This window comes from Lutjanus erythropterus, chromosome 19 (assembly GCF_056507025.1).
Source record: "Lutjanus erythropterus isolate fLutEry1 chromosome 19, fLutEry1.hap2, whole genome shotgun sequence".
Classification (NCBI taxonomy): Eukaryota; Metazoa; Chordata; class Actinopteri; order Lutjaniformes; family Lutjanidae; genus Lutjanus; species Lutjanus erythropterus.
This window is the reverse complement of record NC_139335.1, coordinates 26,244,338-26,270,168: the sequence shown is the minus strand read 5'-3', so window position 1 is coordinate 26,270,168 and position 25,831 is coordinate 26,244,338. Positions and strand designations below refer to the sequence as shown.

The window sequence follows — 25,831 nt, the reverse complement described above, 5'->3', positions numbered from 1 at the left end:
TGATAGCATAAAATCTGAAATAAAGATCACATTTTGTGCCACAATCAAAGGGTGGATTCTTTCTAAAAGTAGCATTTTGCACTGATAGATGTCCAGAGATGATCCATGGTCCAGTGGCATCCTGGGAAAAAAAAGAAAACATTAACTGAAGTTTTGAAGATTTGTGATTTCAGTGGAGTTTTCCTTTAATGCCTGCTGTGTATGTACTGTACATGTACATACACCAACACTGAATGTTCTTCATTAGTGGACAGTAACATTGGAGATGTGTTGACGGAACCAGACAATAGTTCACTTCTTTGCTCGTCTCCTCACCCCTTATCACCTCTGCTTTTAGACAACTAACGAGAAAGAGGACAACCGCATGAAGAATGTGCCCGTCCCGGTTTACTGTCGTCCTCTGGTGGAGAAGGACCCCAATAGGAAGGTGAGGCGTTCAAGGGACAACATTTTTCTGTTGTCATTGCTCTGCAGTTCCAACTGGGCCACAATGGCTGCGTGAGCAGCACATGTGCATTGCCAAACCTGTTGGTTTTTATTTCTGCGCCCGTATTAACAGATTAGCGTAACCAAAGCTTGTGTGAGAGGTGCAGCTCACTAACAGCTGCAGCCACGTTTCATCTACAGAGCCGGGTCTCTGCTATGTTTTCCGCATTACATGCTTTGTTCACAGCAAAACTTCAAAGTAAAAATGATCTGTTGATAGTCATATCTACATCATACCAGCAACATGACACCTCTCACTGTAGTTTCAACGTCTACATCTGTACAATATGTCACAGACATGAAAAAATCAGGTGAAGAGCAGTACTTTACCCTTTGTCCCTCCCCCTCTCTCTGAACAGGGAGGAAAAAAAATCACACTGCTTTCTGGTTGCACTTCTCTTCTTCTCTTCAAAACTCTTCTGCAAACTCAGTGTAGAAAGATAGAGCTGGCACTAGCAGCACCACAGCCGAAATGCTGTCCACAGGCGGACAAGCCAGAGCAGTTCAGCATGAAAGCCATCATATATAGGCGCATGCAGCCAGTGTGGCCAGTGTCCACTTCTACCCAACAAATGTGTTTTATTTCACTTGAATATTTAGAATGATGTATATTAAGATGTGACTATAAATATATGCATCTTTAACAGGTCCCCCTGCAACATGTCTCAATCATCTTCAGAAAACAGACGATTCTAGCACATAGCATATCTAACTACAGGAAACAGGAGATGATAATTTTGTTTGACGTTCTGCTGGGTACCAAGTTTGCTCAAGTGTTATTGCAGCACAGATGTGTATGACTTAAAAAAGGTCAACCATGTATATGTGTCTGTGTCTGCATTAGTTGTGGTGTGCAGCTGGGGTTGATCTGACTGGATGGAAGGCCATCAGCCAGGAGTCACTACCAGCCAAAGCACCATCAGGCAGCAGCGACCCCTTGCACGCTGACGAGGACGGACCTGGCAAGAAGAGCAGCCACAGCTCCCCAGAGAAGAGGAAGGTACGCCGAGTTGAAAACATGCACTGACGACAGCTTACATTGCACACTCAGCTACATTAATAATAGATGTGGAAGAATCAAAAATGTGTTTTTCACTGGCCAGTGTCACTTAGAGAGATATTTTCACATTCCTCTACTGAAGGGAGAGATGTCTCAAAAATCTGAGATTCAAACGTACCCTGGACAAGCTAGATTTGTCATGAAATAAATTTGAAAGCCAAAGAAGTCTAAAACCCTCCAGTGCACAGCAGGCTTGTTACAAACTAAGAAGCTACAAACAATAAAAACAAATAAAATATGCGAAGTGCATTTTCTCTGATACATCTGCTAGTTGCTGAATTCAATGCACAACGGATTCTTCATTTGAGTCTGGGTCTGACTGAAGCTCAAACTTGTATGACTGTGTTTCCAGCCACTTTTCAGAGTTTTTCAAAAACTTTTTATGTGGGAAAATCATGTTAAACAAAATATTAACCATGACAGAGTATTTTCCCATACTCTTAAACTTAAATTTTTTTCCATGTAGCATCATAAGGCATTAAAGTACTGAGAAGTATGGAGGACACACAGGAGCCATGTCTCTTCTTTCTCAGTTAGTCGTCATTGGGTTAACATCTTGTCGTCTTCTCTGCTCACTCAGTCGAAGGAGCTCCAGGAAACAGACACCATGAGCAGTCGAGTGTGGATCCTCACCAGCACCCACTCAGCCAGCAAGGTGGTCATCATCGATGCCAACCAGCCGGGCTCACTGGTCGACCAATTCAACGTCTGCAACGCCCACGTCCTCTGTATCTCCAGTGTGCCAGGTGAGACACAAAGTGCTAGTTAAACCCTTGTGTATTTACCAGCACCTAAATATTCTCTGTCAGTTTTGTTGTGAAAACAATAAATTGGTGCAAAAATAAAGAGATACAGCTGCAGTGTGTGTTTACATGTGTAATATGTGTTTCTGTATTTGTGTCCAGCTGCCAGTGAGAGCGACTATCCCGCAGGAGAGATCGTGTTGGATCCTGGGGACGGTGGAGCAGGTGGAGGCGAGGACACCGGCAGCGTGGAGGGCATGTTGGCAGGTATCACTCTTGTCGGCTGTGCCACCAACTGCAGCGTCGCCCGTAGCAACTGCTCCTCACGCACTGACACGCCTATTATGGATAAAGGACAAGGTGGACACATCCTAAGCGCTGCATCGTTTTATTATCATAGCAGGGCATCAACAGTTTGTTTATTTATTTCATTGCTGGTTGTGCTTTAGCCCCCACTGCTCCCCCCATGAATGGGAAGATCCACCCTGCACAGTCGGCTGAGGAGGCCACGGAGGCCACGGAGGTTCCTGAGTCAACGGCCAGCCACACAGAGCTGGGACCTCCAGGACCATTTACTGAGCACGTTTTCACTGATCCCCAGCCTCGTCCAGCAGATGCCTCTGACAAGTAGGAGCTCGAAATCTGTCCTTATGACGTAAATCATCAGGGATGTCATGAATAATCAACTGTGTTTGTCGTCCGTCCACACAGGAGCGCAGGTCAGTCCAAAGAGGAAACCTCTCAACCTCCAGAGTCAGAGGACGGAGGTGAAGAGACCAAGAACTACACCAGTGTGGCCCCCACTATGTGGCTTGGTGCGCAGAACGGCTGGTAAGTCGCTCAGCAGAGCTGCTCACAACATCTGCTGGAGCCCCACAACATCTAAAAACACAGTGCAATCATTTCTCTACCCTACCCTCTACACACACACACACACACACACACACACACACACACACACACACACACACGTGTATACTGTATATCATGGCGAATCTTCTTTTGAACTCTATATGGTGTTTGGTTTTGTTCTGGAGTATCTCGCCTCTGTTTTCCCTCAAGGCTCTACGTCCACTCAGCAGTCGGAAACTGGAAGAAGTGTCTCCACTCCATCAAACTCAAAGACTCTGTGCTCAGTCTGGTGTAAGTGCTGATGACATTTAAACTCTGTGTAAATTCTAGTCGAATGTTGTGTAGTTGCAATTTTCAGAATCAGACGTTTTTTTAAATGAATTTCTTTGACTCCAACAATCTTTCTCTGTCCTTCGTAACTGCAGGCATGTGAAAGGTCGTGTGCTGGTCGCCCTCGCTGACGGTACCCTCGCCATATTCCACCGATCAGAGGGTATTTGGGTTTTAAATATTGTTTGGTAACACTTTCATTTTATAGTGTTAAGCACTGCTATGATCACTGTAAATATATATATTTTTATTTATTTTTTTATCATTAATGTCCAGTTGTTGCTCTTTTTAGAGTTTTTATTGTTCAGGCCAGTGTGTTACTGTAACTAGCTGGAAACTAGATCACCAACCTGATTATTAGAACCACTGGTCTAGATGACAGTAATTTTCATTCTGTGTATGTGTGTGGTTTTGTCAACAGATGGCCAGTGGGATTTATCCAACTACCACCTAATGGACCTCGGTCGGCCTCATCACTCCATCCGCTGCATGGCTGTGGTCCATGATAAGGTTTGGTGCGGCTACAAGAACAAGATCCACGTCATCCAGCCCAAGAGCATGCAGATCGAGGTGAGTTACTGTCACATCGCGCTGCTGAAAAATGAGTCCAAGTTAATCAGACTTTAATAACGTGCTGATTTACTGCTCTGTAGAAGTCCTTTGATGCCCACCCTCGCAGGGAGAGTCAGGTGCGGCAGCTAGCGTGGATCGGCGACGGCGTGTGGGTGTCGATCCGGCTAGACTCGACCCTGCGTCTCTACCACGCACACACACACCAGCACCTCCAGGATGTGGACATTGAGCCTTATGTCAGCAAGATGCTGGGTGAGATTATGTTGCCTTGTTACAGAGAGAATCTCTTCCTCAGAGACAAAGTTGGCTACAGCTTAATTCAGCCAGGACCTGATTAGGAGCTATCATTCACCTCTTTGAAGACAGACAGATCAAAAATACTATGGATGGAGAAGAATCCTTTATGTAATGTAATTAAATTAACTATTGTATCAAAAAGAAATCATTGAACCTACGAGCTTTATGAAAAGGATCAGTGAAAACAGAACTATTATCCGTAAAGGTTGAAGGGAATTGTGAGGATGCCTTTTTTTCCTTAAAAGTGAATTGTTTACTGAAATGTTTACTGACTGAAAGTCATGTGTTAAATCCACTCATCCACCATGTCTTCCTTCCCAACATTAGATGCGTTGAAATGACATGACTATGATATGTCTTAACAAATTAAGGACACAGTGTCCTGAGTCTGGTTGTCTCCTCTGTGACATGCAGCCTGTTCAGTTTTAAGTTGTCATCTGCTGACTCAGATTGTAATTCACAGGTACTGGCAAGCTGGGCTTCTCTTTTGTGCGAATCACAGCACTTCTGATTGGTGGAAATCGCCTTTGGGTAGGAACTGGAAACGGAGTGATCATCTCCATCCCTCTGACAGAGAGTGAGTCTCAGTTTCACTTCTACAGTTCATAACAAAAATGTGTCATGAGCTCTGTTTCAAATTAAAATCCAAAACAGTCTGTCTAATGGTAGAAGACAATGAGAAAACAGTTTTGTCTGCTTAACCACAAAATTTGAATCCACATTTGTGAATGTTTTTGGGTAGCATATTCAAATCTTACATTTTCAGTTGTCTTAAAGTCTTCTGGAGACAGTGTTGGTTACCTCTGCTAAGGAGGTCTTGTGTGGTCCAATTTGTTCATCTGCCTGGATGTAACTTAGTAGAATTTCAAAAAGGTTTTAGTTATTTTTGGTGGAAAATTAGACTATGAGTAAAGGAACAAGTGATTAGTTTTTGGTGTGGATCTGAATACAGCAGCATCACTATGTGGTCACTTAACAGTTTGTATAGATGGACATTTTATTCTTGGATTCCTGAGTTTGAGGGCTGTGTTCACACTGCAGGCAAAAGTGGTCCAAATCAGATTTTTTTTTTTTACTCATATGTGACTGAGATCTTTCATGACAGTGAACAGCACAAATCACACAGAATCTCATCTTTTCAATTCTGATTTGGGCCTCTTTGGCTACAGTCACACTGCAAGCCTTAGTGTTCAATTCTGATGTATTGCTGAGATCAGTTTGTTTTTGTTTGGCTGTTCACATTATCTTTTAAATGTGGCAAATATAGATTCCAGTGTGAACTGGTCACAGTCCTGAACTGACCCACATTTGATGAAATCTGTTCCCGTGAAGCCACTTAAGTCCGACTCTGCATTCACACACACCTCCATCCTGCACATCAACTTATAAATGAACAGAAAATGCTGAGCTCATTTCAACTCTGTGAAATCTTTATTGTTTTTTAGATATGCTAAAGTCAGTGACCAGTTCACACTACAACCTGATACTGGCCACATTTAAAAGATAATGTGAACGGCCAAAAAAACCCCAAACAAACAAACCAAAAAAATGATCTGAGCAATAAATCAAAATTGAGCACTAAAGCTTGCAGTGTAAACGTAGTCGAGCACACACTGTTGCAATTTTTTGATTATTTTTAAAGCTTTTTTAGATTATCTGAAATTCTACTAATGGGGCATACATGAGTTTCAGACAGGAAATGGAGCTAACAGGAGCTTCAGAAACAAATCTTAGCCCCAAATGAAAATTCAGGAGTCTCCTGTTTAAGTTATTAACAGAGGCTCACACACTGCCCTGCTGTTTATCTGTCCTTTAGCTTACTCCCCTCCTCTTCCCATAAACGCCCCTTCTTTCTTTCCACCTTCTGTTTTCCCGCCTCCCCTCAGTGGTTTCACCTCTTTTCACAGACAATCTTGGTCATAACTGTTACTGTTACTGTCCTCTTTCTCCTTTTGCTCTCCTCCCAACCCTCCTCCTCTTCCTCCTCCTCTGCCTCCTCCGGTAGCGGTGGTCCTTCACCGGGGACAGCTCCTTGGTGTGAGGGGTAAGTGGGAGTGCTCCCTCCCTCCTGCTGTTGTGATCTACCTTTTCTCGCCCCCCTTCGCCCAATCAAACCTTCATGCCCCTGAAACAATGTGACGTCTGCAGACTAAAGCTTTCTGTTTCTTTAAGCTTAGTTAAGATGTGAATCAGGCGCTCAATTAGTGCTCTTTTATATGTGAAAATGTAGCTGAAGGTCACCAAAAGTATTCTGTGTGCAATGATTTTACTTTTTGCCATCAATGAGAACAGTACTTTTACTCATTGGTCGCTTTGCATGCTGTTTATCGTTGTGATTTACTGCATCAATGACTGAAAGATTTTTGTGTGGAGCAAATTTATTGCATGCTAGGGATGTGTTTTAACTGTTCTTTTTTTAATTTTCTAAAAAACACTTCTCATTTTCAGTTGGTCTGTGGAAATATGTGGATTTTGTGGATGTTTCTCCTGTAAAGATTTTTTTTTTGCCTGCATCATGCTACTACATATGATTTGCTAGGAAACATTCCTGGTTGGTTAGTTTCTCATCTCTGGTTTCCTCGTCCCTCAGCCAATAAGGTGTCTCCTACGTCGTCCGGTGGAGTGATCCATGTGTACGGTGACGACGGCTCTGAGAAGAGCACCGGCAGCTTCATCCCTTACTGCTCCATGGCACAGGCCCAGCTCTGTTTCCATGGGCACCGGGATGCCGTCAAGTTCTTCGTCTCTGTACCTGGTACGCACACAGTCCTTCTGTCTGCTGATGCAGCTGTCTGTCTGTAACACACTACATTCCCTAGTCTTTAACTGGTTCAGGGCTCAACAATAAGGATGGCCTGCTTGCTTGGGCCAAGTAAAATGATATGTTGGGCTAGTAAATCTAGGAACTCACTGGCCGACCAGGCAAGTGGTAAAATAGAATTCAACTATTTTGACAATGACAATTAACTTTAGTCTTGGTTGTTATTTGATAATAAAGCAAATTGTACAGGGGCAATTAAAACTTGCAGATTTCCAACCCACCCTTTAATTCTAAATTCTAATGCTAATCCTAAATGTTAATTCTAATATCTGGTTCTAAATATTGAATTCTAAATTGGAATTCCTAATTGGGTGTGAATGCTGAAAGCATTCAAACCCTTTGTTCTTCTACTACCAAAATTCTTTATTTTTTTTATTATTATTATTTTTCCGCCGCGTTTTTCAAAGTCCTGTAACTTCAGCATACTTCAACCGATTCAAACCGTTCAAATTTCAATTTATTCAGATTTATTATGACACGATTGGAAACCTCTTCAATTTTCCGTAACATTCAAATTTTCCGAAATATTCCACGTTAAAATTCCCATCCCTATTAAATCCCATTCAAAAAAAGCTTTGTAATGCTGCTTCTTCCACAAATTTCAACCGATTCAAACCATTTCAAGTCACGACGTTCATCTGAATTTTTACGACAACCGAATGTATATTTGAAGCCGTCCCGTTCAATACTTTCCGAGATATTCCAGGTTTTTTCCGAACGGCGTTCCCATTGAAAATGAATTACGGAATCTTCAGAAATCTCAAAATTTCACCTTTTTTCAAATGTTGACTACCAATTCATACTTTGAGCTAGAAACTCCATTCAAACTGGAAAATATTCAACATTTCGCTGACTTTTTATATTTGTTTCAACTTCTTAATCCCATTCAAACTTTAAAAATTATTCACCGTTTTCTGAAATTTGGTTATAATGGAAGTCAATGAGAAAATCCTTCAAACTCGCTCGACTTCACCCTGTCGCCATGGATTCATACATTCACGTAGAAACTCCATTCCAACTCTCAAACGCTTACAATCACGTGGACTTTTGGTCACTAATTCCGATTTTCGATATCTCTTTTAGTTTTTCCACAGCAGCAGTTTAAAAAACATGAAATTTTCATCTCTTCTCAGACTTTATAATGGGTGTGTATTGCGTGCGGTCGTTAAAGCTAGAGTGGGTGATGTCATCGCTAGAGTGGAGAGGGGGTACAAAATCATCCAGAAATTTTCTCTTCAACTCGCCGCTACGGCCACACCGTTCGCTCTACATACACAAATTTTACAGCATTTTGTAGGAAAAGCCGTGCCGGTCGCAGCGGTGTGACCGTCGAAGTCAACGGACAAACGGTTTGGGCTGAGCAGGGTCCGAAAGGGCACCAAGTCGAACCGGCTGCCCCATTCGCTCCCATGTTAAGCGAGAGCAAACATTTCTGGAAGAAAGCAGACGATCCCTGTTTTTTCCATCGCCCTACCGGCCTCATTTTTCACACTACAGAAATAAAATTTGCACCATTGCGTTCGCCATCTCGTCCTCTCACTCACCGTATCCCGTTTTTAGCTGTAGCAATTACGGTTGTTTGTTAAACGGCTGGAGTTTGAGTGGTACGTTTTCTCAATTTTTGCCTTTGTTTGGAGTATTTGAAATTGAATGTGCGGTTGCTTGCAGGCGATTGGCTGATTCAACCAACAGCAGTTAGGCTGAAATTGACCAATCGCCTGTGTGTTACAGAACATTCAAATTTGAATACTGAGAGGACCTGAGTTCTTAAAACCTCATGCAGAGACAATTACACCTGAAGCAGCTCAAGGTTTGAAATGACTAGCAGTTTAGAAAGACTGTTTATCTATCTCTGTCTGCCACTCTCCATACCTGTCTGTCTCTCTGTCTCTCTAGAATTGAATGTGCTGTTGCTTGCAGGCGATTGGCTGATTCAACCAACAGCAGTTAGGCTGAAATTGACCAATCGCCTGTGTGTTACAGAACATTCAAATTTGAATACTTTGAGGACCTGAGTGAAAACCTCATGCAGAGACAATTGCACCTGAAGCAGTTCCAGGTTTGAAATGACTAACAGTTTAAAAAGACTGTTGTCTATCTCTGTCTCTCTATCTCTGTCTGCCTAGAATTGAATGTGCTGTTGCTCACAGGCGATTGGCGGATTCAACCAACAGCAGTTAGGTCCTCTCAGTATTCAAATTTGAACGTTCTGTAACACACAGGCGATTGGTCAATTTCACCAGCCTGAGTTCTTAGCAGTTAAAACCTCATAGAGAGACAATTACACCTGAAGCAGGTCAAGGTGTTTGAAATTATCAGTTTAAAAAGTCTGTCTGTCTGTCTCTCTCTGTTGCTCTGCATGTCTGTCTTTGTCTCTCTGTCTGTCTGTGTCTTTCTGTGTCCACCTTGGACATTTTAGACTGCAGTCTTTTTTAACTGTCAATAAATTCAAAGTTTCAGTTGCTTCATGTAAAATTGTTACCTTTCTTTCTTCAGATTTAGTTCTTTCAGCTTTCTAACATTCAAATTTTACACATAATTATAACATTATTGTATTTTCATATCAGCTATTCAGCGTGGCTTTGGCTTTTTAACTAATATTCAAATATTCTACATGATTCAAATATCGATTTATTGTCAGCGCAGCTATTCAGAGTGGTTTCAGTGTTTCAATAAAAATTCAAATATTATACTAAATTCAAATATTAATTTATTTTCATGGCAGGTATTCAGTGTGGCGTGATCCTTTCTTCAAACATTCAAACATTTCACATAATTCAAACCTTCTTATATCATTCAGGCAGCTATTGGGTGTGGCGTCAGCCTTTCTACATACATTCAAACATTCAAATCGTTCAAAACTTTATTGTATTCAAGGCAGCATTGCAGTTTGGCTTCAGCTTGAAGCATTCACACCCGCAATTTCTTCAGAAATTGCTTTTCTAGTTCTAATTCTAAATTCTAATTCTAAATCCTTTTGGGTGGACTAATATAAGTTTTGCTCCTAACCCTGACCGAGCAAGTGGTAAAAAAGAAAATTATTAAACTAGTTTGATTATTGATTTATCATTTTAAGTAATTTTTCATGCAAAAAAGAGCAGAAAATGCTGTTTTCAGCCACTCAGATATGGAAATTTCCTGCTTTTTGCTGTTTTATAAAAAAATTGACTTTGGGCAAGTAGATTTCTGACCCATTTGCCCTACCAGGCAAGTAAAAAACATTAAAGTTGAACCTTGCTGTTTATGATTGTTTTGTTTTCTCTCGTGTGTGACAGGAAACGTTCTGGCCACCCTAAACGGCAGTGTGTTGGACAGTCCATCGGAGGGGCAGGGCTCCACAGCACCCCAAGAGATGGAGGCCCAGAGTGTTCAAAACGTGTTGGTGCTAAGTGGAGGGGAGGGCTACATCGACTTCCGTATAGGTGAGAAATTACATCCTAATGGTCAAGGCAGCCGGCTGTTTACACACTGACACTGGAACCTGAGACACAGTGACCAAAACCTGTAACTTATGTACCTGATCTTACACCAAGTCTGCACAAACAACACACACTTTTTGCAAAACACTACGTACAGTTCTCTACATTTGGCATCATCATTGGTAAAATCTCAAGCATCCAGCCATAGATGTAAGCTATGACACACATTGTAGTTAACAAAATATTTTTTGGTGTATAGGCTACATGTTTTTACAGTTGGACAACGTAAGAACTGTAAAAGTAGTTGAGACAACAAGGCAAGGTACTGCAATAGATTTTTGAGGTTTGAGTCCAACTCAAACTCTTGAGCTTTGAAACAAACTTTAAAAGTTTTTGCCAACCTATAATCTTTAGTTGAGTTTTTAGATAAACTTGAATCTTCAAGTTTTTGAACCCCCAAAAATATATTTTAAGATTTTGTCACTGTGAGCTGTGAACCTGATTTGTCATTATTTTGGGGACTAAAAATTAAATGGTTTTAATTGAAAATATTGCAATTTTAACCATCATTCACTTTCACTTCAATGAATTTACTCAATGTTTTTTTAAATAAACTTTTTTGGGTTTTCTAAAACTCAAAGATTTAACATTAAGAAAAAAACATTTGAGTGTGAGTCCAAAGAAGAAAAGTTAATTATCTTAACAAAAGATTTGTAGTTGGGTAAATCTCTTTCAAAACTCAAAAATCTATTGCAGAAAGTTGCCTTGAAAGTTTGAGTTTTCTCAGTTTTTTCGTTTCTACAGTGTAATGATAAATGATGATTAAAATGTTAAAAAAAATAACTGTTATTCATTTCCATATAATTTCTTGCCAAAGCCACAGGGAGCCTCTCAAGAGCCTCATGTGGCTCCGGAGCCACAGGTCGCAGACCCCTGTCATAGTGGAATCACAGCTCTTAAGCTCTGTGTTGATCTGTCTTCCTCAGGAGATGGAGAGGACGATGAGACGGAGGAAGGAGAGAATGCCGGAGCTTCGCAGATGAAACCTGCTTTGTGCAAAGCTGAGCGGAGCCACATCATCGTCTGGCAGGTGTCTTACATACCTGAGTGACACCTGGATCTGCTTTAACACCTCGCCCACTCATCTCCTTAAACAACTCTTCTCCTTCCCCCCAAAAGCTTCCAGCCACCTGAACCATGTAATTATCCCTGGTCATGTAAAAGATCCCCCTTGGCTCTAAAACGACCCTCCAAGCCGCGTATCGTCCCTTGTAACTATTATATCCCCTCCTGCCCCACCACCTTGTAACTTTAATGCCTTGTAAGTACCTCCTCTGATCTAGTAATCTGCCTGCCATCCTGTTTCTGTCCCACCCAGGGCATTGTAACTATCTTCATGAGCCTTGTAACCCAGCCTCATAACTACCTCCCTCCTCTGTATCGATCTTATATTCACCCTGTAAGCACACTGTATCTTCTCCTATATTTACCTCAATTGTCCTGCATCTGCCCCCGAGTTACTCCTCCTCTTCCTCCACTTAGTTTGTCATCTGTGAAACCTCCACTTCATCTCAAAGCAAAGCCCAGAGCCCCAACACGCGTCAAGACGAAATGTGAATGACAACACTGACTTGCATTTCCACCAGAAATCTGTCTGATTTTTCTAACAGCCAATCAGCAATCCGGAAACATTTATGCCATCATCTGAACCCCGTTTAAATGGAGGGAACAGATGCAGGTGTCAAGGTGTTTGTGAGTGGATACAAATTTAATGAGACGGCATAAAAAAACAAGTCTTGTTTTGTCTTTGAGATTGTAGTGGACAGCAAACGAGTTTGTTAAAAAGTCTGAGGGCACATGAAGGTACGACGACATGGAACAAACAGAATGTCAAAATTATGTTGAATTCAGCACAGAAGTCTGGGCTTTTTGGCTGTTGCCTGAAATATTTTGCATCCAAACCTGCAGTCACGTCTATTAAAAGAGTTTTGATTATGGATGTTTGCTCATTTTCTACCCTTATTAAAAAATACACCCCTCATGAGGAGAAAAATAAAGTATTAGTGTGCGGTAAAAGACCCTGAATGATAGAAAATACAGTACAGCTCCCTGCTGTAAATCAAAAGTCCAAAGAGTTCTGCTGGAGTCGTGTGAACAAGGTTATTGAACCAGTCGAAGGGGGGATGTTGAGCGTAATGTGTCGAGGGTTCAGTCCGAGGCTCAATTCTCTCGTCTGACTGGCTGTTGATCAGACGGTTTGGTGTAAAGCAGGTGAACAGTGATGTGTTGTCATTACGTGTACAGGGATTATTGTAAATCTCCAGACACACTGAAGCCCATCCTCTTTGTTCAGTATGAAAATTCATGCATTGATCTCTATCTGTGTGGATTAAATATTAAACATATTTGTGTGCTGAAAAAACATACGGTTGATGTGTGGATGTCTTACTTTATGAAGCAAACACATAATAACTGGCTAGACGTTTTAAAAAGGATTTAAGACGGGTTTATTGTTTTTGACAGTTCCAGTACACTTTCATAAAGCATCATGGTATTTTAGAAAAGCTTGGACATGACAAAAGCAGCAACTGGAGATGACACTTAAGGAACAAAAGAAGATATTAGCACATTTAATATAGTGCAATTTCTCTTCAATGTGGAAACTGAGCCTGACATCATGACATTACAAAACCATAACATGAGCTATGTGCTCATCGAAAGCTTCTTTAGTTAAGCATCGTATTTTAAAACTTCTGACCCCTTTACATTCAAGTCATCCCAAGTGATGTGACAATGTGTTTTACAACTTTACAGAATTTGAATTAAAAAGGTACAAGAAACTAAAAATCATGAATGTGTAAAAAGGCAAAAAATGGACCCTTCCTACATCCCGCTTATTTTGGAGCCTTGGTCAACTTTTGTTTTGTTTTTTTTGCCTTGAAATGCGGCTCCATGTCCCTCCAGATTTACTCTCTCCATTGTCTTTCAGTTGCTGATCAATTAAGAAGCGATGAAATGATTTCCTTTGTTAACACAACATGGCTGTTATCCTTCTGAGAAAAGCATTTGAACGTCCTACCCTGAGGAAAATAGTCTCTGTGTGAACAATGCAAATGAATCCCATATTGTTGGGTTTTCAATGCGAGGACTATTACAGGAGAAACATGTACATTTTGTCTGATTTTTCACCAGAAAAATGCAAGCTTATTTCAAGAGATGAAGAAAAAAAATTCTTTCTGTGATGTGCAAATTTCATCCAAAACTGCATACAAAATAGTGGTTGACCAATATGGATTCTTTCAATCAGCAATGTCGATATTAAGAGAGCAGGCGGCGTGTATCATTCCATTATTCAAAGTACATTATAATCTAATATACATGGTTATATTCCCTAGTAACATGTTTCATATGCATTTTTTATCAATAAAATTGAAAAATGCATCATGTTACTCTGCAGATTTCAGAATGTGGTCTTTAAGGGAGAGCGGGGTACCGTTTACCTTGCGAGGCAGCTGGATTCACGAGATCATACGAGAATCCATCTTGCCAGGCTTCAAGTCATCCGTTTGTGTCTGCACCAAAAGTGGTACAGCCAATCAGCATCCTAGGAGGGACTACTGGCAGCTACGGGCGTGGTTTTAGGTCTGATAGTGAGAAGCATCCATGGAAGTAACTCATCTGAAGATGTTAGCGTAGATAGTGCGATAGTCTCAGTAATATCAGAACTTGCTTCACTGAAAGAAGAGCAAATAACGGCACTGCAAGCTTTTCTCAATGGAAAAGAAGTTTTTGCTCTTCTCTCGACCAGCTTCAGCAAGAGTTTGACCTGATTGGTTGAAGCCCGTGTTTGACGTGACAGACAGATGGTTTATCCAATCACCTGCCAAGTGTTTTTTTTGAAAGTGCTTGCTCTTTTCCAAACAGTTCTCTGAATGTGGACATGAAGTGTAACAAGTTGATCATTCAGGCAAAATGGCAAATGCTGATTATCTCAAAGTGCCAGATAATTGACTGAATGATTAATTGGTTTATCACTAATCCAAAACAAACCGAGCTAGTAAACAATTTCTGTTATTTGATGCTTTGTGTAACGCCACTGTGCTATTTATATTTGTCATTCCTTGATGAAAATTATGAATCACTTATGACCTTTTATTGCTCCACATTCCAAGCTTATTGCTTAAAAACTGTAAACATGAGCTTCTGGACTAAACAAAGACTACAATCAAAGCTCTTAACAGAAGCAGACACTGTCAAGTTGCTGATCAAGTTATTGCTCGCTTAGTGCATGTCTGCTTTGTAAAATCTTTGCCCCTCAGATTAAAGAAAGAAAAAAACATTGTTTGAAAAAAAGCAGCAGCAAAACAGCAATGACACTTCTTCTCCCATGTGGCTACAAGCTACTAAAGCCAAACAAGCAAACAAACAAACAAAAAAAAAAGAATCATCTGAGGTATGACATGATCCGTCTAATATAGAAGAACACTGGTTCACCTACAGGACGGCGCACACACAGCACATGTCATGTAGAGTGTCAGTTGTAGATCCAGTGCCTGCTGTTGTCCTCCCAGCAGTGAAGCTCGTTCTGACGGAACCACAGAGAGATTTCCTTCTGGGCGCTCTCCACCGAGTCGCTGCCATGGATAATGTTTCTGCAACGCACAGCAAACACAAATGTGTTCAGGACAGTCAGTCACACACAAAATATCAACAGAAACAATTCATAACAGAAGAATGCAATAAATTTACTGTGGTATGTCATTCAGCTTCTTTCTGATCATGATGTTCGCCTTTTAATCCAAAGATTAAACGTTTTTTACATTTAAACAAACAAAAAAAATCTTAGAGGGAACACAAAGTTGCAGTCTATGACAGGTTTATCACACCACAATCTTGTGAGCTTCTATATTCACACTGCAGTCCAAGAACATCCTTACAAAATTCCAAAATGTGTCCATTTTATACATGAATTAATTTAACATATTTGAGAATAAAAGAAAACTACAGCTGGGAAATTAAAGGTACATTGGTCAAAATATTTGCAACTTTTGCTGACCTCTGATTTAATTACAGCCCACTATAGAAAAAAAGTTTTTGGAGATACTGTGTAAAATACTATGGCGTTGATAGTGTTCTTTATGGGTTTTATTTATTATTTAATTTACTTTTATGTGTATGTTTTCAGAAACTTTATGCTGTCAGATTCCATGCGATTGGAAAAATACTGAAGTGGGTAAACACACAAAAAAGTAAGAAAAATAAAAAAAAGAATGCAGAGAAAGGGAAGGTTGCCTGATTAGATTTCTTCTCAGGACTCTATCGGCATAAACATCTCCCTCACTCTGCTGCTGGATATGTTGAACTGGTTTGAGCAAAAATTACACTTACATTTTTGATATTCCACAGGTGAAAATAATAAAATCATTGATGGCTGAATTTCATTGTTTATACTGGCTCAGTGTCACGGTCATCGCTTCCTAGGATGTTTGATTATTACCGAGTAGAACCTGACTGGAATATTGGTTGATTGATATTATCAGTTCAGTATTGGCCTATCACAGCTATATTAGCATATATGTTTTCCCATATGCATCTATATGAAAAATTCCTTTTTGACAGAACATATTGGGGATTGGTTTTAGCATTTGTTACCTTAATAGGCAGTGTTCTGTGTAAATTTCAGGGGTCTGCAATTATCAAGCGTTATTATTGGCCAAAAAAGAAAAAAAAATCTATCACAACTATTAAATTCTCTAATATGCTTTGAGACTTTTCTGGTTTTGAATTTGACATCCATTGCTCACCAAGGAAAACTCAAGTCTAGTCACCAGCAACATGTAGAGTAAAAAGCCGTAGACATAAAACCTTACATGCCAGACGGTTTGTTAGAACTGTCTGGGAAGTCATCCTTAGAAACCGTTTGGAAAAGGGCAGGCACTTTGAAAAAACAGTCACCGTGGCAGGTTATTGGATGACTCATCTGTCTATCATGTCTAACACAGGCTAACTTCAACCAGTCCGGTCAAACTCTCGCCAAAGCCGGCTGATAGAAGAGCTAAAACATATTTTCCATGGAGAAAAGCCTTCAGTGCTGTTGTCTGCTCTTCTTTCAATGAAGAAATACTCTCCAGTTCTGATATAACTGATGCTATCACAGTATCTACACTAAACCACTGTTTGTTTGAGATGAGTTGCTTCCTTGGACGCTTCTTGCTGTTGTCACACATAAAACCACGCTCATGGTTGCCAGTAGTCCCTTCTAGGATTCTGACTGGCTGCACCACTTTTGGTGAAGACACAACTGGATAACTTAAAGCCTGACACGATGGATTCTCTCATGATCTTGCATGAATGTTACTGCGCTACTGTTGTAAAATGATCAAAGTGAAGTTAACATTACGGTGTAACCTGTGCTCAGTTTTCACTATTATTTCCTCATTTTGGGTGTTGTGTTGCCAGCCTTTAAGAATATCATTTACTCATTTTACGTCAGTCACATATTCTGAAACCTTCATGTCTGGATCACCTCTTGAGCAGGAAAAATGTGAAGCCAGATCAGGCAGGGAGTGAGAATATTTGTGGAATAAAATGTTATCTTACTATAACACTGCTGCAACAGATTTTCTTTAGGAGGAGCAGAAGTGAATCATCAGGTGATCTTACCTGCCCACTTCCACAGAGTAATCTCCTCGGATGGTTCCAGGCAGTGAGTCTGAAGGGTTCGTCTCTCCCAACATCTTACGTGCAGTCTTGACCACGTCCAAACCCTCCCACACCTGAACAAACACAGACATGTACATGACTGCAGCAAGCAGGACAATACTGCAATACAGTGTTATTCTGTTGTCTTACATCTGATGACTACACATCTAATTTCGTAACAGTGGTTTAACTGTAAACTTGGACTTATTATGCAAGTTATTAGGTCAATTAAAAGATTTCAGAAAGCCTTTATTATCCTGTGTTCTCACCATCGCTACTATTGGTCCTGAGCTCATGTAGCTGATCAGTCCCCTGAAGAAAGGCCTATTCCTCAGGTCCCAGTAATGTTCCTTAAGAAGATCCTCAGATGCCTGACACATGAGACAGACATTTTCAATTAAAGCACTAAAAAAAAAAAGGAAATGTGTTTCAAGGAAGAATAAGAGGCAGACGCCCCAGATACCTGCACAAGTTTGAGGCCGACCAGTTTGAACCCTTTCTTCTCAAAGCGACGCATGATTTCTCCCACCAGTTTCCGCTGGACGCCATCTGGTTTAACAGCAATGAAGGTGCGCTCATTGACGCCAGTCCAGCCTAGAACCAGAAATAACATATGGCAAAAATGAAGGTACAACCAACAAGTGCTTAAAGTGAAGTGTGACGGCCACTGCACACACAAAAACAAGTGTAGCTTGCATGCACCTCTGTATACACTGTAAGAGGCAGCAATATTCACTCAAGGGAGAGTGGAGAAGAAAAGTGCAGTGAGTTGAGTTCTGCATAGGGATGGGAAGTGACAAGATTTTATTACCAATGCCATTATCAACTCTGCTTAACAGTCTGATTCTTAATCAGTTCTCTTCTTAATTCTGATTAGGGCTGCACAATTAATTGCAATATTATCTAAATCTGGAGTACGATGAAGAGCAAATTCCAACTTGCAGCCCAACAACAAATTTTTTGGAAAAAGGAAAAATGTGAGTAAACAGCATTATAGTGAAATATTCGTGCAGCCCTAATTCTGATCAGTTTTCTGTATGAGAAAAAAATTTAGGCTTACACAGGATTTGTCTGTCTGGAAACAGTAATAAAAAAAATCAGACATAAGACATTTATCTTTGACAACAGTTGTTTTGCTTGGTTGGGAAGTAGTGGCACTGCTGACTAGGGTGTCATATACATGGCATTTCTGGTTAAAGCTCATGTTGCACAGTATATTAGTGGGCAGAGACACTGTAACGTCACCCATTGGTTTGTGGGCTACCGTTTTAAAGCCTCAAGTCTGGCATTATGGTCTTGTCATCTTGTTTTTTTGCAACGAGAGCATGTGCAGTATCAACAAGAGTGCGGAGCATGTGGGTGATGAACTGCTACTTGGGCAGAACTTGGTTATGACTCATCCATTCAGTGGGAAATAATGGCCTGCCTGATTGCAATCTTTCTCATAGCACAACTAAAAATACACTAAATTATGCCTCTAGGCCTGTGGAGATTCTGTTAGAAACCAGACAACCAATGGCGACAGGGCTCAACAATAAGGCTTTATTTTAACTTTATTTTACTCTAAATAGGACCATAATTTACAAAATGAACATTATACAATATAGAAGAAGACTTTCAACTAGCAACAAAGACCATAAATGCATTAATTTATTTAGATCATACATCAAGTGAGAAAAGATTTTTTTATAAGACTAAATACCATAGAACTTACTGTTACAACCAGTGGAGCTGCCCCCTGCTGGCCATTACAAAGAATGCAGGTTTAAGGCACTTCCTCATTGGCTTTACTTTTCAGACCTGGGAGCTCTGTCAGCTTCATCTAACCTCAGTGAAAAATCTAAATCCAAAACCAGAAAAGTCTCGGAATAAAATAAAAAATGTAATTTTTTTTTCTGTCTGTTTGTTTTTTTCATATTTTGGCCGAAAAATGTCTCTTTTGACAGTAAAAATTGCTGACCCCTGACCTAATCCATATTGAAAGTCGGCCTGTGTCATACATTAATTAATTTGAGTTAATTTTGCTTGCAGACCAGCCTCTACATCATGAGGATACACACATAAAAACCATCCCATGCAGCAGTGCACACACAGGTTTGACCTTTACAAAAACTACATGCATCTCCACAAACACAACACAACAGTGTTGTCTGTTAGTACTTGTTAACTGGTCCACCCACTGTTGGATTCACAAATATCAGTCAAATCCAAACACTTGCGGAGGAAAACCTCGGTCCCCTTCACCCTGCAGGAAACACTCCTGAACCCTGTCCTTTAACAACAACTTCTACAACAAATCGCTCACACAGCAGACTCAATCTCATTTGTTTTCGCCAATTTTGCCTCTCACCAGATTCTTCTATCCGTGCATGTTTAACGACTAAATCTTCAAGTTCACGTAGCTCTCGCCGTGACCTTTTTCTGGGACCCATAGCAGCTCTCCTCCTGCAACAGCGCTAACAGGCTCCATATGAGTCCTACAGGCACCAGTGATAGAGCCCTAACACGAGTTATTAATAGGATGATAAATCAACTTATGTTACAGTGAGGAGGACACATGGACTGCTGCTGCTGCTGCTGGTAGTTACACGAAGTGGCCACCACTTTGACATTGTGACATTAGTAAAACTCAGACAGCCTGCGTATTAACTATCACACTTCAAAGCTTTCTGCATTGCTTTTCTTTAACATCTAATTAGTTGCAAAAGCTCAATCAAAGCTGCTGACGCCTTCATGACACCATTGTTTCACCGGTTAGCTGTTAACTGTTCCTCCTGTAGCTAGCCGAGGACTGTGTCCGCCGACCGGCGAGTCTCCTGCTCACACACATGGTGGAAACTGTGAGCAATTAATCCACATAGACACTTTAAATGAATGCAGTGAATGGTATGTAAAGTATAAAGAGACACAACACCAACCTGACTGAAAGATGTAAGCGAATATAGACAGGAATAGACAGATCATTGTGGCCGCTGGACGGAGCACACTGGAAGAAACCGGGAAGGAGCACGTACCGTACGTACGCACGCACGTTGTTTAGGAATTATCCTCATAGCGCGGGACAGGAACCCATGGCTTGCGAAACTGTCGCGAGATTTATTTGCGCTGTTACTTCATTGCGTACGTTGTGCAAAATATTTATGCTTGCTAATGTGACAACGCTGTAGTTAAAATTGAGATATGTTTAGGGATAAAAAACATTTGGTTAGAGTTAGGAGAAGTTCAGCCTTTGGGTTAAAATGATCACTCTCGCGAGATCTTTCGCGGGTCTGAGGTTCCCTCCTGACAGGATCTCGGTGTACATATGCAAAGCTATGGAACTCTATGGAAGCCCATTTCCGCTGTGTGCACGTCATATTCATGTCCTATGCTAAGCCTGTTATTGTTCTTTTTATGTTTTTTACCAGGCCAATTTCATATTTCTATTATTGACATATTGTATATTTTTGTTTATTATTTAATAAATTATTAATTTAACAAATACTTTAATACACCTCTAATGTATGTCTGATATATCCCTCTTATGCTGTTCTTTCACACAGCAAAGTAGAACAGTAAAAAAAAAAAATGCTATGTCAATTTATTCCAAGGGACAAACCTGAGAGGGTCCTTGATATATTTTCTATCTTGTAATGGGGCCCTTGGCTGAGAAATAATTGAGGACCTGTGTCTTACAGGACTCATTCAGTATTTGAAATGGTAGGAAAACACAAATCAACAGCTAGGCTACTGAAAATTATTTTAAATCTGATAATGCTATAGGGCTTTAAAGATACACAATTTCTTCTTGCATAACTCTGGGATTCTTAAAGTTTTGATGATTGAGGGCTGCACAGGGAAACCACTGTTGGCCTACAGGTCACACTTTGAGAACCACTGGCATATAGTTGTACTGTTTGGGCTACTGTAGAAACATGACAGTGCAACATGGAAAGGACCTGCTTATCCTAAGATAATGAATGCACAATTATTTTCATGGTTTCCATTAATCTTACATATTGGACCTTTGAGTGTTGACTATCCATTCTCAATCCTATAAGGCTGTAATTACCTCAATGAAATGAAATGTAATGTTTATGAACATGTGCAATGCACAAAAACATAAAAAACACTGATTGCAGCTAATAGTTTATCTGAAATTTAATATTTACTACATCACACAGATACATATTACATACAGAGAAGCCTGTTTGAGACGAAAAAAAGGCAGAGAAGTCATTTGAATCCAGGATTTAGCAGGACATTGAGGGGAGGGCTTCCAGTGTATGTAACACTGATTTGGTCCAAAATGTCCAAGATTATCACACCGCTGTCCCCTCTGTCCTCTGCCCCTCTTGTTCCTGCTTGCGGAAATAGTCTTTGTTGAGGGCAACATCTCTCTTTAAAGGCAAGGCTGGCTCCTCGGCCACTACACCGCCAAGTGCCTTCTTTTGCTGGGCCAGTATCATGGCGCGGAGCAGGGGCGGGTAGGGGACATGGCGCACTGGCGGCTCAGGGAGCGGTACAAAGTCCTTGAACTGCTGCTCCATGTCTTTGGGAACCAGGCGCCAGTCGTGGTACATCACCTTGTCCACTTCCTTGACCTCGCCCTCCTGTTTTCCTGCCGAGCACAAAATGTAACAAAGTCACTACATGAAGTTTGTTTTGAAAATAATTCTCAAAAATTAGCTGAGTCAAATTACTCCAAGGGACATGAAGAGGTCTTTCATGCATGTTCTATCTAAGTGTCCTTAGCTGAGAAATAATTGAGAACACCTGCATTACACTGCAATACAATTAGACATCTTAGTGAATGTGGAAATTCACAAGCACAGAGGTTTAGCTAAAATATAAATTACTGCAAATAAATAGAAAAGAAAATGAGATAATACGAGAACAAACAAAAACACGGAATGTGTGCAAGTAGCTCAAAAGCAAAAAACAAAAAGATTTCATGGATTTTTTATGTTTCATTTATTCAGTTAACTGTTCAATATATCAATGATATTTTCTTTCATTGTTATGGGGGTCAGAAAGCAGCATCAAAATGTTCTCAACATCAATATGAATACCATTCTGGTGGATGAATAAATACATTTTTGTCTATGTAATAGTTGTGTATTTATTAAGTCAATATTGGAATCAGCCTATTAAATATCCATCATGTTACATTTTTTACCTGCCAAAAAGCTGCCGAGACCCCAAAATGATATAACAGCAGTACCCTTAATGGCAGTTACTTAAAATAAAATAAACAGGGACCAATCTTACCTTTGTAGGTGAGGATCCCCCATGCTTTGCCATGATCCATGTTCTAGAAAACACAAGAATCAGGTGTCATTTGGTTTCAAGTTTCCTATAATACCAAATACCCAACCAGACAGGTAGAGAGCTTTGCACACACTCATAAAACTGGAGTTAAATACAATAATGTTACCTACTATTTTCCTAGTTAATGCCAACTCCAGTAAGATATGGAAAGCACGCCAGTTTTTCTTTTGCCGGTTGAAAGAACCAACACAAAAGTCTTCATCTAGTCTTCCAAAGAAGTGAATATCCAGTGGATTTAACTTTACTTTTGATGGAAATGTCCACACAACAACTGGAAAACTCTTATGTGTGTGCAACATTAACCATTTTGCTTTGTAATGGTTTCTTAAAAAGGTACAATACAAAGCATGCTTCGCTTCAAAACTGAAGCTCAAGGATCAATACAGACTTAAAACTTGGATGCTGTACATTTTGTGATGTATGTTGCTTCACTGTTTATTTTGCAGGTTAGCCCGTTGTGCTTGACATGTCACATGTTGCTGTTGTGTAGGGGTCGGCAAAACCAAAGGATCAGGTTTCGATCTGATACCAAGTAATACAGGGCCAGAATCCCGGACATCGATAACAATACTTTTTATTGTTAAAAGTGACTCATGAAATTTCCTGTAGGAAGAGCAGTGTGTTATTATTTATGAGGTGAATGCATCATCAATAGGCTAAATGTTGCACTAAAAGGCTGTTAAAATCATCCATTTTTATATTTCAGGTTTCGGGTATATTTTTTTCAATTTCATTAAAATAATCAATTCAAGCAATAACTTTCAATGGGCTGAATATATTATTTGAAAGTAACAGTTATTGATGAGCATTATAGTTTGAAAATGTGACATTAACCAATGATTTGACCAAAATATTAATTTATCTACAATATAACTGGATATTCCTTGCCTGAGTCTCTTTAAAAAGACTGCCAGTCAACTCTGTCTCTGTGTTGAAGGTGATGCTGAGGTATTTCCCTCCTCCTTTCTTTCTGTGGTGTTTTGTTATGTGTTTGAACAAATTTGCCGCAAAGAGACGTCCTACCACACATATGTTCATTCACAACTGTGAAATAGCTCCAAACAAAGCTTCTCTTTCATACAGTCTTCACTATGTGTTGGATTGACTGAGCATTGTTTGCACAGACAGTTCTGCTCTTTAATCAAATACAAACTGTACAACTAAGACGAGACAGAGTGAAACTGACCCAATTTTTGGTAGAGATCATATGGACACTGGAATTGATGTAGCATTGGAAGTGTTGATATTTTCAGAGCTAGGCACCCACCCCTACTGTTGTGGCTGAAGTCTCTTGTGCTTCCACAGGCTACAATGATGTTGAACAAACATACTAAAATACTGCGGGACGGTCAAGAGAAACAGTGAACTTTAAGCTTCATTTTAAGTTAATTGTGAATCTGGAGTAGCAGGTTAGATGTGGGGCATTATGTTGCTTTTTGTGGAACTTCTTACTGCAGCACAGGCTCAGCTGGCTTAGTTGTTAAACTGAAGCCCTCTCTCCATTGAGATCCATGCCGCTGTGCGTGTCTGTTGCTGTCCTATGTAAATATACTGATAGACCTGCCTCATGGTACACTGACTGCTGTACTTATATTTTTCTATTTGGAGCCAGTAAATCATTACTTAATCCTTTATTCTTTCTTCAGACATTTACATGAAAAGATGCAGAGTCATGTTTTGACTGGATTATTTTTTGTTAATGTAATACCCTGATAAAATACCAACGCTGTAAAAGTAAAAAAGAAATACCGTGATATAAATTTTGAGTCATATCTCCCACTCCTGGTTAGCACTTCGTGGCAGTATATGAATGAGGTTCTGGCCCTCTTACCTCAGATGTGTAGTCCACCTTGACTTTGGTGATCTGCCAGTAGCTGGGTTCTGTGTGGTCCTCCAGCCAGGACTTGCGGGTAAAGAGGCGACCCAATCCGAACATCCTCATGCCTGCCAGCAGGGAGAAGAGGCGACTCTCCCTGCGGACATCCTGCCAGGCCAGCACAGGCAGCATCTTCCCTGTGAGAGGCCGCCTCATCGTCTCGTAATCCAGGGCGAACTTCTGGGACTCCCGGGGCCGGGACTTCAGCTCTCGGTACGCCCGGATCTTCCGAGCCATTTCTGCTATGAGACGAAGTCGCTTTTTCTTCACCATGGCTGTGTGATGTACGGGAGCTACTCCACAAGCCTCACTGGTCGAGGTTTATCCTGCAAGACATTTAAGTGAGTTGTGTATATCTTAAATTAAAGTAGCTATTCAACGTGTTGGTTACAGTAGAAATAATTTGTGTAAACGTGTGAGGTGTGAGCATAAACATGTTATAAGTCAGGTGTGATGTAACAAGGCGAACCAGACTGCTAGCTAGCGCTAAATGCTAAAAACTAAAATAGTTTCGTACATTGAAACTGGCCGAGTTTAATAAACTACAAATCAACTATCAATACTCTTAATACAATGCAAATATCTAGAATTCAAATTACCTCAACGTCCCTAACGAGGTAGTCCAGTACCAGTTGACCTCCGCAAGCAAGGGACACAACTTCCGCTCACTCGGTCCAACCGAAAAGTGTTCCCTGTGAACACGCCAGTATATTTCTTTGTTCCGCATAAGGCAGGTAGCACATTAATAATTACACAACTGTGTTTTTTATTAAAACCATTACAATTAAAATTAAACTACAAATTAAAAATAGGTTTGACAAAAACATTTTAGTGAAAACTTTAGAAAAAGACAAACTGAAACGATATAGTTTTACACACCCGTATATATGTAGATGAAACTAATAAAAACTGAATTGAAAGCAAAAGTTAAAAATGAAATAAAAATTATAATTAAAAAAACTATAACTCTGATGCTAAAAAATTAGATGATGAGGGATATTTAATAACCAAGAAATATTTTCTACATAATTTCTAAACACCTGTTAAACCAGAGGAGTGCGCTATTTCACTTAATATTTGATGCCATCTCCAAATTGTGTCATTAGTTTAATAAATGATGGAGTTTTTGGCCTTTGTACTAATTTATATAATTAGTCTGAATTTTCGAATTGCCGTGGTTAAATAAAAAAAATGTATAAATAAACACAAATTCAAAAATTAAAAAGGTAAAATACAATTAAATAAATCCGTCTAAATAAACTGGAAAAATAATAATTGAACCTACTACAAGGAGTTTTTAACTGGTTACGACACTTGTTTGAAACAGTTGGTTATTTCACTTGAAAAATGTTATATTCATGA

At 40.1% G+C, this 25,831-nt stretch overlaps 3 protein-coding genes across 24 annotated transcripts in view; 1 reads left to right on the top strand and 2 right to left on the bottom strand.

Moving 5' to 3' along the window:
- Positions 1–13,005, top strand: part of mapk8ip3 (mitogen-activated protein kinase 8 interacting protein 3) — a 41,564-nt gene extending 28,559 nt beyond the window's left edge. For 18 of the 21 annotated variants that reach the window (XM_084744655.1, XM_084744649.1, XM_084744652.1 and 15 more), the window contains 15 exons: positions 338–427; positions 1,331–1,486; positions 2,127–2,292; positions 2,452–2,649; positions 2,739–2,916; positions 3,001–3,120; positions 3,352–3,432; positions 3,567–3,634; positions 3,893–4,041; positions 4,125–4,296; positions 4,805–4,918; positions 6,347–6,385; positions 6,932–7,096; positions 10,438–10,584; positions 11,568–13,005. In XM_084744655.1, coding sequence (XP_084600781.1) covers positions 338–427; positions 1,331–1,486; positions 2,127–2,292; positions 2,452–2,649; positions 2,739–2,916; positions 3,001–3,120; positions 3,352–3,432; positions 3,567–3,634; positions 3,893–4,041; positions 4,125–4,296; positions 4,805–4,918; positions 6,347–6,385; positions 6,932–7,096; positions 10,438–10,584; positions 11,568–11,692 — 1,968 coding nt within the window. In that variant the 3' untranslated portion in view covers positions 11,693–13,005. The remainder of the gene's footprint in view (positions 1–337; positions 428–1,330; positions 1,487–2,126; positions 2,293–2,451; positions 2,650–2,738; positions 2,917–3,000; positions 3,121–3,351; positions 3,433–3,566; positions 3,635–3,892; positions 4,042–4,124; positions 4,297–4,804; positions 4,919–6,346; positions 6,386–6,931; positions 7,097–10,437; positions 10,585–11,567) is intronic. The other 3 variants (XM_084744663.1, XM_084744664.1, XM_084744650.1) reach the window with 1 other exon arrangement.
- Positions 13,006–13,064: 59 nt separating this feature from the next.
- On the bottom strand, positions 13,065–20,309 carry nme3 (NME/NM23 nucleoside diphosphate kinase 3). 2 transcript variants are annotated; one of them, XM_084744666.1, is made up of 5 exons: positions 20,202–20,309; positions 17,747–17,877; positions 17,553–17,654; positions 17,245–17,357; positions 13,065–15,233 (listed from the first exon to the last, which is right to left on the bottom strand). In XM_084744666.1, exons 1-5 carry the CDS (start codon positions 20,245–20,247, stop codon positions 15,116–15,118), a joined length of 510 nt encoding a protein of 169 aa, XP_084600792.1. In that variant the 5' UTR covers positions 20,248–20,309; the 3' UTR covers positions 13,065–15,115. The 2 variants fall into 2 exon arrangements, with proteins under 2 accessions (XP_084600792.1, XP_084600791.1); XM_084744665.1 differs by lacking the exon at positions 20,202–20,309 and adding an exon at positions 19,634–19,844.
- Positions 20,310–21,408: 1,099 nt separating this feature from the next.
- mrps34 (mitochondrial ribosomal protein S34) lies at positions 21,409–24,829 on the bottom strand. The gene is made up of 3 exons (XM_084743959.1): positions 24,425–24,829; positions 22,534–22,576; positions 21,409–21,883 (listed from the first exon to the last, which is right to left on the bottom strand). Exons 1-3 carry the CDS (start codon positions 24,740–24,742, stop codon positions 21,585–21,587), a joined length of 660 nt encoding a protein of 219 aa, XP_084600085.1. The 5' UTR covers positions 24,743–24,829; the 3' UTR covers positions 21,409–21,584.
- Positions 24,830–25,831: the final 1,002 nt, after the last annotated feature.

Coding starts and splice junctions, on each gene's coding strand:
- mrps34 (XM_084743959.1), bottom strand. CDS start 24,742: ATGGTGAAGAAAAAGCGACTTCGTCTCATAGCAGAAATGGCTCGGAAG. Junction 22,577..24,424: donor AGGTGGACTACACATCTGAG/GTAAGAGGGCCA, acceptor TGTGTTTTCTAG/AACATGGATCATGGCAAAGC. Junction 21,884..22,533: donor GGGGATCCTCACCTACAAAG/GTAAGATTGGTC, acceptor TGTGCTCGGCAG/GAAAACAGGAGGGCGAGGTC.
- nme3 (XM_084744665.1), bottom strand. CDS start 19,715: ATGGGTCCCAGAAAAAGGTCACGGCGAGAGCTACGTGAACTTGAAGAT. Junction 17,655..17,746: donor TCGGCCTCAAACTTGTGCAG/GTATCTGGGGCG, acceptor CTCATGTGTCAG/GCATCTGAGGATCTTCTTAA. Junction 17,358..17,552: donor CAGGACCAATAGTAGCGATG/GTGAGAACACAG, acceptor GTGTTTGTTCAG/GTGTGGGAGGGTTTGGACGT.